We start from the raw sequence: 14,132 nt of genomic DNA, 5'->3' as shown, positions 1-14,132 counted from the left end.
GATTATCCTATTAACGGCCCATCATTGAATATAATGCACAATGAAAAAAAAGGAGATATATAACGATATTTATTTCATATGAATGACAAGTTAAAAAAAAAAGAAAAAGAAAAAGAAAAGCAGACTAAGGGACAAAAGAATAAGTAAGGGGGGTGAATGATATTCTATTTACAACAAGTAAAGGGTGTGTGTGTATAAAAGTATGTAAAATATGTGAGTAAAAAAAAAACGAAGTGTCTATATAATGAATCTATTGAGACTTGTCAGGACGAGTCACGACGGTTTCCAACTTGTCACCTAACTTGATAAAAGTATGACGAAGTACCCGAGAATCAACAAGTAACTTTTTTCCTAATTCCTGTACAATAAGAGGATTGGCATCAAAGTGCATCATCCAGTAGCTATTAAAAAAAAAAAAAAAGGAAGTGAGTGTCTAGTTTACTTGTTATGTTCTACAAAAGTATCATTAGATGGATGAAATACATACTGTCCATTGGTATGATATTGTTGATGTCGTTTAACACGATGTGGAAGTTGTTTATCTCCCCAATTGTCGAATCCACGTACAACACCTCCACGCTGTAAGACCTGTGTTGCTGAAGTTCGGATCAGATCTTTCAAATTGCTCTATTAAATATATATATATATATCAAAGGGTTAATTTAAACATGATTCCTTATGTTATCTCTATTTCTATTCAAACTTACTTCTACAAGGTGAGATCGAGCAATACAAACAAGTTCATAAAAAGGCATAATGGAGTATAAGAAATAAAAAAAAAAAGTATAAGGAGAGAAAGAAAAAAAAAATAAAAATCAGCGGGAAGGGGGGGGGAAAGAGAGATAGTAGTTAAGTAGTCCCAAGCCACTCTTTTCGAAACAGAAGCTGAGATTTAACGATTGAAATTTAAACCCTCTTTTTTGACATTCTTGAGCCAAACTTTAAAGCAGACGGATGCCAACTTTAAATCAAGGGAGACCATTGTTTATTTAACTATTGATTTCACAATTTGTTTATATTAATTTGACTTACAAGTCATGACCAGAATGTTGGTTTGCCCTGATGATTTCAATAACCGATCGGTGAAAAAAGGATGCATAGACAAATATTTAATTTTCCAATCCTTTTCTTTTCTTCTTTATTATCATGTTCTTGAGAAGTACATTGTTTTGTCTTTTATTCTATTCATCATTAGGTGCTCCTATTGTTTTCCCATCATCCTTGTTTTTGAAACAACAATCGTCAAAATATGCTCAAATATATCAGCAACAACAAGGTAAAAAAAAAAAAAATGAAACAATGATTGTGATATATTAATAAAATAAAAAAAAAACGTTGTTGATAGGCGATCTTCATTCTACGGACATGATGGAGGATGACCGATATGAAACCGATCTAATAAACAAGGATGAATCTAACACAAGGATGACAGGCATCGACAGGTCGCTGATGACAGAAAACATCGCCGTGCCACTGACAATGACATCAAGTCGTCAACATCACTATGATCGGTCAAAGCGATATATAGACAATCATTTCATTATTCTTATCACAAAACAAGAAGAAATACCACCATGGTACCAACAATTATGGAACAAATGGAAGGGATACAAGGATGATCCACTTGTGATGTTGGCTCAATGGACAAATGATGATGTTGATGATCACAACCAGCATTTATTATCTTTGCAAGAGCTTGCCAAAAACAATGATGCCGTCCTGCAAGTGATCACGAGTGATGTATTGTTTTGAATTTTTTTAGGATTCCTTTGTAGCATTAGTCTATCTCCCTCTTTTTTTTTTTTTCTCATTAATATGTATGTACCTCTCATTTTTATATATCCCTCTAAATCTTCTCATATATCTGTGCGGTGGATTTTTTTTTTTGTTTGTTTGTTATTGTTGCGATAATAAATAAAAATTCAGACGAACTCACATGGTCACAAGTGTAATTGGATAATTAGTGATAATGGATGATGAAGTGATGATTTCTACAAATATTTCCATAAAATCACCTGTTGATGATAATTGAAATGATGATTATATCCATGATGATATTGATAGAACGAACAAGAATATGACTTTATTAAAAAAAAGAATTGTAAAGAGTTGATATAGTATTGTATTGTAAAACACTAACAAATAAAAGTATCATCACGGAAACATCAAGATAAATAACACAAGCTAACCAAACTAGAGGTAACCATCAAAATGATACTTTTGCATATGTTCCTACTGTACATCTGATGCTACTATAAAACTGGTTAAATCGTTCTTGTTGTTTATTCATTTTGTTTATCCTGTTAAATATTCATCTGGTTGATCCATATACCCGTCTTCTATTCATATACAATATGTTTATTCAAAAAAAAAAAAAAAAAGGTAAAGAAATATAGGCAGAGGAAAATAAAATCTGGAGACTGAGAAAAAAAAAGCTCTGATAAATTATTAAAAAAAGAAACGTACCTTCCAAACATAAAGAATTCATGCTGACCGCGGAGTTCTATTTGCTTGTTGGACTAAAATATTAAGCTGAATCAACCAAAAAGTTCTCCTCTTTTCCTTTCTTTTATCCATTTTTTTTTCCCACTCTCTTTTTTCTTCACTTCTATATAGTTTACAATAATCCATCTTCTGTATAATATGTTCCTTCTAGTAACACTAGTTCTTTACCCAATATCACTTCACCGAGCAAGTCCTTTTTCGTCTTAGTTCGACTCTCCTCCTCCGTACCTTGGTGATTATATCAATTTCTCAAGTCACTTCTTTTTTTTTTTTTATTATGACTTATTCAACTAATGCCCATCGTGATGACCATAATTACAATTATCGTTTTGAATCCTCCTCCATCTCTCACTTCTCGAACTCTTCCTTCTATGTCCACATTCGTTGATTCGGTTGGTTTTGGCTATCCTGTCTCCATGCTGACATGGTTGCTGTTCCTCTTACTCTTTGTCATCAAAGGACGCAAGCAATCCTCTCGCTTTTTTTGTAAGTAACGATATTATTACAATACCCTATACTGATAATTTTCCAAGTTGTCTATTATGCTCTAACATTTCTTTTTCTTTATTTGTATGTGCATCCGTTTTCAGGATAAAGTGACTAAATCCTCTTCCATTGATTTCTGATCTTATTGATTCCTTACCGCGTGCTTGGTTATTTTCTACTTTTGATTTATTGAATGATTTTTTTTTATCAGATTGCTGTCAAGTACTCTAGCATTGATAAATTAACTACATCTACTCATCCCGCATCCTACTCATACCCGGTTGTATCCTTTGGTGTAATCAATTTATCCTCAACATTCTCTTAGCTCATCATGGTGTTCAAGCTAGCACAGCCGGATGTTTCTCATAATGTGGTAAGAAAAAAAAAGGATCACATATTCTTTAGACAAGGAAAAGGAAGAGATGAAATCATTTATATCAATTTTATTTTTATTTTATTTTTATTTTATTTTTTTTTTTTAAAAAAAAAAAAAACAAAAGGTTACAGCGACGATTCGAATCAGAAGAGGCAAGAAGTTCCCTGAAGGTGCTGATGTTCCCACTCCTGAACGTCCTTTCCATTACAGTCCCAATCATGAAATCAAGAATGGTTGTCCCGTATATACAACGATGAACGAAGCAAAACAAGCGGCGCAAGAATATTACCAAACTACTGAATGGGTTGTCACTGTAAAACACTTTCTGGAGTACAAGAAATATATGGAATCCAATGGTAATGAACCCATCAAATGTGAGATGAAGTACTATTCCGGTGCCATTGATCAGTGGCCTGTGCGGGCAATTCATGGTGGTCTTTCTAAAATCATTGAAGAAGCACACACGTCAACCAAACAACGTTACGCCTGTCTCTCTGTTGCTGAATGTGCATGGATTATTGGTGCTTGGCTTGATGACGGTACAGCTGGTAAACCAATTTTTACTGTGGCTGATTATGAACCAGAAATAGACCAGAAACTTGAAGCTATAGGACGCAAGATGGGCTTATCTGTTGTAAAAGCTGATGAAGATTCTCGTACTTACCGAAATCTACAGGACGTTCGTTGTCATACAATTCTTCTTTCTTCATTGACTGGTACTCCTCGTGCAACAGCTCGTGATGATGGTGAATCTATTATCAAGTACCGACCCTCAAACAGATCTGCTGATAATCCTTTGGTTTATATCTTGACTCGTCTTGGATTTTACAAAGTCAAGGAACTTACTGATGAAAATATTGATTTCTTTATTCAAGAATCCGCTGATGTCCGTCGTGCTCCTTTTGGCTGGTCTGGTGGATACTGATGGTTACAAACATGAGTTTGGTTATAAATTTACTCGATCTAGGTTACGCCGGTCTTTCTGCTGATTATGAACACGAAATGAACAAACAACTTCAGGTTATTGGACTTAAAATGGGTTTAACTACTGCACGGCCTCTATTCTCATACTATGAACTAACCTACTTCTTTTTTTTTTTTTTTACCCTTTTTTATGAACATATAGTAGATAGATATATGAAGGAATTTACAATTGGGTTAACTGGATATATAACAACTTTTCTATTGGACAAAAGAATAAGCAAATCAGGGAAAACTATATCTCTTATTCTTATTTAGGTCTCTCTTATCATTGAAATTACTTTATTCAATAGTTTAGTGTTTTGGCCAGTGGTTTATACTACATTATCTTGTACATTTATTTAAATAAAATCATTTTTTTTTTATCATTGTTTGTTATTATCATCCGCCACTAACCTATCACCACATACCAGCAATTCATCCGTTTTTCGTTGATCATCTACAACTGTCATCATCATCAAAAGCAATGGTAAGAAAAAATTGTATGACTATCATTTGTTTTCACTTGGAAAATAAAAACTACTCTACACATATATCTTCTTTTTGCTATTTCCCTCCATAGATTACATTCATCATTTTAAGTGTCTGACAAATTAGATATTCACTTATTATTGACCATCATCGTCCATGACAATGGCAAATTATTCCTGTATACTGTCGATTGTCTTGTGTATCATCATGATGAATTGATCACGGAGTCATCGCGTAGTAACCATAAATATATCTTTTTGTGGAATCGCATTATCTTTATCATTGACCCATCGTGAATCATCATCTTGGGGTCGTCACCATCAATGTCAAAGTCAACGTCAATATATATATATATATATATATATCATTGCATCACAACACATACAACCATAAAATAAATTAACAAACAAAAAAAAAAAAAATAAGGGAGACAAGCATATTATTATTATTATTATTTATTCATCTTATTCTACTTTATTAAAATCATAAGTGTTTTCCATAAATGGTATCCATTCAAAGTCCGTTCTCAATGTGGGGGTGTGTTGGATCAAAAAAAAAAATTGCATGTCGTTCCTAATCCAATTCTAGTTGACTCCACTCCGACTTCCAATGTGATACATACTCTCTAAGAGCCGCTTTATTTTTCATATATATAAATTCAATTCAAATTAATAATACCCCTTTCCCTTATATCTTTCTAAGCCGCGCAACGAGGATTAAATATGAATGATAACAATGGAAGATTGTATACAGAAGAAGAAGTATATCAACTATTCCAACGCTTCCGAGCAGATGAACAAGCATCAAACCAACAAATCAGAGAAGAACGTCAATTACCATTGGCAATCGCTGAAAATTTGGAAGAAAGTACGATCTTACAATTACAAGAAAACTTCAAAAGATACAAACGAGATCTTACAAAATACCAACATGACGAATGGACAGTGGGTGAAGAAATCAATAAATCACTCATTCCAAAACTCAAATCATACACTGTGGACACCACTCAAGTGGTCAACAGCATTTACAAGGGATCAGATATCATCCGTACAACTGGACGAGCAGCAACAGAAATCTTTGAACAACTCAATCACATCAAAGAAGGATCTCTCACTCAAACAGAAGCCTCTCAACTATTGGACGAAACAATGGAAAGTACTAGGCGACTCGCAGTATTCGCATGGGCTCAAGCAAAACAACAAGACAATGAGGCTAGAGACTTCGCCATCAAAGCTCTCAAATTGCCCCAAAGTCTCAAACATTTGGAATCCAAACCAACAGGGAAAAAAGAAGCATTTAGCCAAGAATTCCTGGAACAATATCATGAAGCAAACTACCAACAACGAGTCATCAAAGCAGCAACATCAACACAATCTTATGGAAATCGAGGTGGATACTCACATAACTGGCACCAACATCGAGGAGGACGAGGTTTTTTCCGTGGTGGAAAAAACTACTTTGGGGGAAGGGGACGTGGGACTCCAACCTTCATCAACTCAAACAACTCTCACAACCAATCACCAAACCAACATCGTCACCAAGAAAACTCTGTGGAACAACAATGATGTATCACAACAATTCACAACAAATCACAACGAAAGCTCAAAATTATTCCATTCCACAGGATGGGATATTACCAGGGGGACGTCTGCAACAATTCATCAACAACTGGAAGAAGATCACATCACACACATGGCCTCTTTCAGTAATTCAAAACGGATACAAGATTCAATTTGCTCAACAACCAATTCCATGGAAAATTTCGAAGAGGGATGTTTCAGAAGAAGATCAAGTTCATATCAACTCAGCAATCACCAAATTTTTGGAAGGGGGAATGATAGAAATTTCACCATCACAAAACCGAAATTTTCTGTCGAAGTTTTTCACCTTACAAGAAAAGACGAAACGACGGCCGATTCTGGACTGCCAAAAACTGAACAGTTTTATACAAATCGAGCACTTCAAAATGGAAGGGATTCCAGCACTCAGGGATATTATCGAAGAAAACGATTACATTTGCAAAATCGACCTCAAGGATGCTTATGTAGTAGTACCAATACACCCAGAATCACAGGATTACTTGAGCTTCGAAAATCAAGGAACAGTTTACCGTTACAAGTCTCTAGCTTTTGGCCTGAGTATAGCTCCAAGGGTTTTTTCCAAGTTGATGAAATATGCGATAGAACCATTGAGGAAAGAAGGTATACGTTTAGTCTTTTACCTGGACGACATCTGCGTTCTGGCAAAATCAAAAGAAGCAATGAACAAATTGACACTCAAAATTCGTTTACATTTAGAATCACTGGGTTTTATAATCAACCACAACAAGAGTTCGTTTTCTCCATCAAAGATCCAAGACTTCCTAGGCTTTACATTCAACACCAAGAAGATGATCATCTCCGTACCACAACTGAAGATCAACAATCTATTAAAGAAGATTCGACAAATAAAAAGTTTCCAGAAGAAATCATGCAGGTGGATAGCAGGATTGTTGGGAAAAATGACGGCCATGATACCAGCAGTGGGGGAATCTCTTTTACACATCCGTTACTTGCAACGAGATCTGGCACGAACACTCCAAGCAACAAAGCAAAACTGGGAAGCAACATGCAAGTTATCATCTACAAGCCTTCAAGACCTAGACTGGTGGATACAGTTCTTAGTTCAAAAGAATGGATTACCAATACAGAAGTTAACACCAACAAACCCAAAGACAACGATTTACGTCGATGCTTCCGATACAGGATGGGGGATCAGTTCACCAATGATCGAAACAGCTGGATTTTGGACCAAAGAAGAAACTCAACACTCAATAAACGTGCGCGAACTGAAGACGATCTTATTTGCCCTTCAACTTCACGCAAAAAAATGCGAAAATTCAACAATCAAGATTTTGTCAGACAACATGACAGCATTGAAATATACAACAAAATCAGGAGGAACAGCATCACTACTTCTACAAGATCTAGCGATCAAGATACAAGATCTTTGCAATACACACAAGTTACAAGTCATCTACCAACATGTACCAGGCATACTCAATACACAGGCAGACAAATTGAGCAGGACCAAGAAACCATTATACGAAACATCAATTCCAAAAGCGATGTTCAAGATGATAGAGAAACAATGGGGAAAACTGAAAGTGGATGCATTTGCAGCAAGACACAATCACCAACTGAAAGAATATTGGACTTTGAAGATGGATCCAGGAGCCACAGCAGTGGATGCATTCCAACAAGATTGGCAACGGACAGGACTATATCTCTACCCACCTTGGAGGATGATTCCACAAGTTTTGCACAAGATCAAGAAGGACAAGGTGAAGAAGACAGTTTTGGTGACACCTTGGTGGCCCAGCCAGTTTTGGTTTCCAATGATTCTGAACATGAAACACCTCCAACCACCGATAATTTGGAAGATCAATACGAAATGGTTTTTAGCCGCATGGCTGTTATCAACAACTTCCGGGAAAAGATGGGTATAGATGAAAAAACAGCAAGTTTTTTACTCAAGACGTCTAGAGAACATACTGTCAAAACTTATGATGGAAATTGGAAGATATGGGTACGATGGTGCAAAAGTCAACAACCTCAACAAAATCCTTGTGCATATGAACCAAGACAAGTTTTACAATTTCTAGTGGACAATCAGCATTATAGTGTTACACATTTGAACAGTTTACGTACAGCTATCGCTTCAGTTTTTTCGATCATCCATGAAGATAAACCTTCTTTAGCAGGAAACAAACTACTCAGGGATTTTTTCAAAGCAAAAAGAAGATCACAGGTCACCATTCCAACCACACAACAACTGTTCACATGGGATATTTCTCTATTAGTCAACCATATCAAGATCTCTTTGTCTCCAACTTCAAGTTTATCTTTGAAAGCCTTACAATTGAAAACTATTCTAGTGACATGTATAGCTACTATGTGGAGACCACGATCCGACATTGGACGGTTACAATTCAGGGATGTGATTATACGACAAGAAGGGGAACACTGGTCTCTTTCATTACATGTACGCGAACCAAAGGAATGCCAAGTCAAATCAATTACGTTGGGAGAAATTGGAGAGGAACAATTATGCCCGGTCAGAACAATGAGGATGTTCTTGGACAAAACAGCAAATCTTAGACAACACTTACCAATTGATCACTCATTATTCTTGACATACTTGGAAGATGACTCAAAACCAACAAATTCCGTTCGACCAGCGACAGTGGCAAATTGGATAAAAAATGAAATGACAACGGCTGGCATCGACACAAAACAATTCCAAGCACATTCAATCAGGGCAGCTTCCAGCACAAAAGCAGTTGAAAACGGCCACGCTATTCAAGAGGTTAAAAAACACGCGAATTGGAGTTTGTCAACCAACACCTTTGAAAAACATTATTATAAACCATCATCCCAAAGATCTTCAAGTACGGCAATCAGTAATTCAATTTTTTCTTCGGATAACAGTATCACATTGGAAGTCGGAGTGGAGTCAACTAGAATTGGATTAGGAACGACATGCAATTCAAAGGTTGACGAAACGAAGACTAAAAATGTGATACATACCCGCCCATGGTACAGATCTTTTTGGTAAAAAAAAAAAAAAAAAAAAAAAAAAAAAAAAAAAATCTTAAATAGTTTAAACCCTCCCAAAAAAAAAAAAAAAAAAAAAAATTGAATAGAATAGCATTTATAGCTTGCTTAGAAGATATAAGGGAAAGGGGTATTATTAATTTGAATTGAATTTATATATATGAAAAATAAAGCGGCTCTTAGAGAGTATGTATCACATTTTTAGTCTTCGTTTCGTCAACCTTTGAATTGGCGCGCTCTCTACTTTTTTTTCCTTTTGCTTTTCTTTTTTTTTTTTTTTTTTTTTTACTTCTCGTTTTTTAACCACTGGCACTTTGGACATTGTTAAGTTACCATTATACATTACTTTACTAATCTATATTATATACTTAAAAGTTACTCTTTACATGTTATACTTCTATACTTTACTATATACTTACTCTATACTTATTCTTTCTTTTTTTTTCTTCTTCTTCTTCCTTAGTCTTTCATATTATGAACTAATCTATTTTTCTTTTTTTACTTTTTCTGTGAACATATAGTAGATAAGATATATGAAGGAATATACAATAGGATTAACTAGATATTGGATAAAAGAATAAGCAAATCAGGGAAAAGTATCCAACTCTTTATCATTGGTTTATTTAATATTTTAGTCTTTTAGTTATAGATATTATATTATCTTTTAAATAAAATCATATTTTTATTATTGTTTATTATATTGTCATTTCACTATTACTTATCTATTTGTCCTCGATTATCATCATTATCAAAAGGAGTAATAAGAAAGAATGGGTATGATTATCATTTTATTTTCACTAAAAAATAAAAAATAATAATAATAAAAACTATTGTAGAAACAAGATTCATATACACATCAGTATCTACTATTTCATTTCATACATTACGTTCATCATTTTAAGCATATATATTCTCTTATTATCCATCATCATCGTGACAATAGCAACCTGTACCTGTATACTGTTGATTGTTCGTCTTCTCTCTTACGAAAATAACGATGTCATTGATCAATTGCTTGGATTCAGCTGTCATTTAATTTATTCAAGGAACCAGGTACAGAAATGCATTGATGACTCTTCGAGAAAAATAATAATTAAGATTTTATTAAAGAAAAAGAATATAAATATATATAATTGATATACTAAGTACCATTCTAAACTACAATTAAAAAGAATCACTAACGATTCATAGACCAGAATAAATAAATAAAAAAAAGATAAATAAGATACTTCTAATCGATTGTATAATCCAATCCAGTTGGATCCTATAATATATCCTGTTCATCCATGTTGTCCACACCTTATGACAATAGCATGTATTCATTTCGTTTCATTTTGTGATCCTGTTGTATATATATATATATCTATTCCGCTGATGATGGTATATAGCCACTTCGCGTAATCATCCTATTGATACTATATTTAAATGATCAAGTCTTCGTGTATCTAGATTTCTTTCAGACATATATTCAGTGATGATGATTGCCAATGATACCAATTATGAAGTATGAGAAGAAGAAAGAACGATAATTCTGGATGGATGTATCTTGTAGTAAAAAGATCAAGGTCAGAAGAACGTATATAATAAAAAAAAAAAGGAAGGAGGTTAGAAAGAAAAAGAAGAAAAGCATTTGTTTTTAAAACTTACCTTTAATAAGAATAAATATTTGTAAAAACCACATAGATAACATGAGTAGGATATAGTAATGAAGTTGGAATGTATAAAAAAAAAAGGAAAGAAAGAAAGAAAGAAAGAGAGAAAAAAGAAAAAGATTTATTTTATATGTTTACGTGATCGGAGCCAGTTTAAAAAATCCTGCAAATCAAATCTACCAATCGTAAGGAATCACATAGGTTTAAGTTGCTTTTTTTTTGAATTGATTTTTTTTATTATTGATTATAGTAACATCATGATGATGATGATGATATATTAGAATAAACACTTTCAAGTGAATGTCTTGATCACTTATTTCATATTCCCTGTATCATACTCATTGAACTTTGAATAACTATGACAGTAGAGAAAGATTACAAAAGAAAAAGGAATATCAAGCATGTAGGTTAAATCAATTTGAACAACTTTATATTAATCTGATGGAAGATCAATCACATTCATATTAAATAATAAATCAGTTTAAATATCATAAATTGATTACCTGATAATATAAAATAAAGTAATGAAATATAAATCATGAAAAGCGGTAGTTGAACATCCAAAAAAGGAAAGACTCAATTCATGAGGTTATATAAAATAGACCTCACTTTTTTTTTTATTTTCTCACACTTTCTTCTTCTTCTTCTTTATCACTACTTTTATAAACTTCTTCTTTTTTTTTGCTTTGTATAAAAAGTGAGTAAAAATATAATAAAAGGAACTTTACATACTTGTTAACTAAACTCTCTCTCTCTCTCTCTCTCTCTTTCTCTCTCTTTTTTTATCTTGTTATAGAAATATCATCTCTTGACTCTTTTTTATAAACTGAATCCTCAATACAGTATATATTCAATAGATCATGAAACTATAGCAATAGGACTATAACTATCAAAGGTACTACTATATTTCCAAGAAAAAAAAAGAAATAGTAAAATAGTAAGCGATTTAGGTATGGCTGCGATTCTCATACTTTCCTTTTTTTCTCAGTGGTATTCCTGTATCATGCCAATGGAAAGGCTATTGAACATATCTATCAATTATGGTTATCAAGCACAAACAAAACAAAATCAAGGGTATTATCTTTGAAGGTAAAGCCTAAAATACGATAATGAAGGATTTGTCAATCATTAATATCATCTTTTCTTTTCCTTTTTTTTTTTTTTTGTTGATGGGTAGTGTTACAAATACAAGTTTAGCTGCTTATATGTTACTCTATTTTCTATAAAGGCATCCTTCTTATCAAGATGGTTTGAATTCTCATCAGTTAGTTATCCTCGTGGAAATTGATATCGTTATCATTACTATCGTTGTCATCCTTCAACTGTTATTAATATAAGTTCCAACTACAGTGGAATACATATTATACACATCAACCATTAAACATTTATTTATTAAATAGATAGGTTGTCATGATACATTGTCCATCAGTCTTATTATGTTACTATCATTCAATTGTTATGATCATTTTCAAGTATGGTCAATTACTGTATTCAAAGTAAGATACAAAAAAAAAAAAATGAAAAAGAATATTTAAAATATGATTCTCATTCTCTTTTTCTTCTCTCTTCTTTCTTTTTTATTGTTTTGATGTACCATCATCCTTTATATACAGATCACAGAACCAAATGAAAATTGGATACATAAAAAGGATGAATAACTAATGTAACTATATTATTAACAACAACTGGAAAGGGAAATCAATTTGTGTACAAATAGATGACATTTTTTCTATAGTTTCTTTTATTGATAGTTATTATATTATTTTTATATTCTTCTTCTTCTTCTTTAATAAAGTTTATCTTTATATCATCATCATCTTATTATTATTATTATTATTATTATTTTATTCTACTTTATTAAAATCATAAGTGTTTTCTATAAATGGTATAACTTCAAAGTCCGTTCTCAATGTGGGGGTGTGTTGGATCAAAAAAAAAAAAAAAGGTCTGGAGGTTCCAATCTCAAAAAAAAAAAAGTTTGAAGACAATCGGGAAAAATCTGGAGATTGAAAAAAAAAAAAAAAAAGTTGGAGACAATTGGAAAAGTTAGACCAATCTCTGACAAAAAGAAAAAATTGGCGCGCTCTTCACTTTTTTTTTTTTTCCTTTTACTTTTTTTTACTTTACTTTTTTTTTTTTTAACCAATGACTCTTTGAACATTGTAAGTTACCATTATACATTACTTTATTAATCTATATTATAAAGTCACTCTTTACATTCTATACTTACTACACTTACTCTATACTTATTCTTTCTTCTTCTTCTTCTTAGCCTTTCATATTATGAACTAACCTATTTTTTTTTTTTTTTTTTTTTTTTTTTTTTTTTTTTTTTTACTCTTTTTATGAACATATAGTAGATAGATATATGAATAAAATATATAATATGATTAATTGGTTTATAAGTTTTCTATTGGATAAAAGAATAAGCAAACCAGGGAAAAGTATCCAACTCTTTATCATTGGTTTATTTAATAGTTTAATCTTTTAGTTATAGTGTTTTATATTTTATAATCTTTTAAATAAACTCATATTTTATTATTGTCATTTCACTATTATTTATCTATTTGTCCTCTATCATCATCATTATCGAAAGGAGTAATAAGAAAGAATAGTATGATTATCATTTTAGTTTCACTAAAAAAAAAAAAAAAAAAAAAAAAAAAAAAAAACTAAAAACAAAATCCATATACACATCAGTATCTGCTATTTTTCTTCATATATTACATCCATCATTTTTAAGAATAGATATTTTCTTATTATCAATCATCATCACCACCCATGATAATAGCAAGTTGTACCTGTATACTGTTGACTGTTCGTCTTCTCTCTTAACGAAAATAACGATATCGTTGATGATACAGTAGAGCATATCATACACTTCACTACATGATACACTCAAAGATACATTTTATTAAATCATCACAACAATAGATAGTAGCAATAGGTACATACACAAAACATCATAGCAGAATAATTTAAATAATCAAACATTTTATTTAAATAAAAGAGTATTTTTACAGGAGAAAAGAAAGGGAATAAAGAAAAAAAGTAACTAAATACCAA

At 32.3% G+C, this 14,132-nt stretch overlaps 3 protein-coding genes across 3 annotated transcripts; 2 read left to right on the top strand and 1 right to left on the bottom strand.

Moving 5' to 3' along the window:
• Positions 1-56: 56 nt before the first annotated feature.
• BX664DRAFT_339477 (30S ribosomal protein S6) lies at positions 57-807 on the bottom strand. Its single transcript, XM_051546638.1, has 3 exons — positions 708-807; positions 488-627; positions 57-401 (listed from the first exon to the last, which is right to left on the bottom strand). Exons 1-3 carry the CDS (start codon positions 753-755, stop codon positions 251-253), a joined length of 339 nt encoding a protein of 112 aa, XP_051397607.1. The 5' UTR covers positions 756-807; the 3' UTR covers positions 57-250.
• Positions 808-1,146: 339 nt separating this feature from the next.
• BX664DRAFT_352212 (uncharacterized protein) lies at positions 1,147-1,752 on the top strand (the record flags this gene model as incomplete). The annotated part of the gene is made up of 2 exons (XM_051547673.1): positions 1,147-1,276; positions 1,346-1,752. The coding sequence occupies 2 exons, from the start codon at positions 1,147-1,149 to the stop codon at positions 1,750-1,752; spliced, it is 537 nt and encodes a 178-aa protein (XP_051397606.1).
• A 1,458-nt stretch (positions 1,753-3,210) lies between these two features.
• On the top strand, positions 3,211-4,683 carry BX664DRAFT_186566 (uncharacterized protein). The gene is made up of 2 exons (XM_051540040.1): positions 3,211-3,364; positions 3,492-4,683. Exons 1-2 carry the CDS (start codon positions 3,323-3,325, stop codon positions 4,290-4,292), a joined length of 843 nt encoding a protein of 280 aa, XP_051397605.1. The 5' UTR covers positions 3,211-3,322; the 3' UTR covers positions 4,293-4,683.
• Positions 4,684-14,132: the final 9,449 nt, after the last annotated feature.

The sequence above is a fragment of the Halteromyces radiatus genome (assembly GCF_025201355.1).
Source record: "Halteromyces radiatus strain CBS 162.75 chromosome Unknown BX664scaffold_7, whole genome shotgun sequence".
Lineage (NCBI taxonomy): Eukaryota > Fungi > Mucoromycota > Mucoromycetes > Mucorales > Cunninghamellaceae > Halteromyces > Halteromyces radiatus.
Note: the sequence above shows the minus strand (reverse complement) of the source record. Positions and strands in the feature narration are given on the sequence as shown.

Coding starts and splice junctions, on each gene's coding strand:
- BX664DRAFT_339477 (XM_051546638.1), bottom strand. CDS start 755: ATGCCTTTTTATGAACTTGTTTGTATTGCTCGATCTCACCTTGTAGAA. Junction 628..707: donor CTCGATCTCACCTTGTAGAA/GTAAGTTTGAAT, acceptor TATATTTAATAG/AGCAATTTGAAAGATCTGAT. Junction 402..487: donor CAATATCATACCAATGGACA/GTATGTATTTCA, acceptor TTTTTTTAATAG/CTACTGGATGATGCACTTTG.
- BX664DRAFT_186566 (XM_051540040.1), top strand. CDS start 3,323: ATGGTGTTCAAGCTAGCACAGCCGGATGTTTCTCATAATGTG. Junction 3,365..3,491: donor CGGATGTTTCTCATAATGTG/GTAAGAAAAAAA, acceptor AAAAAACAAAAG/GTTACAGCGACGATTCGAAT.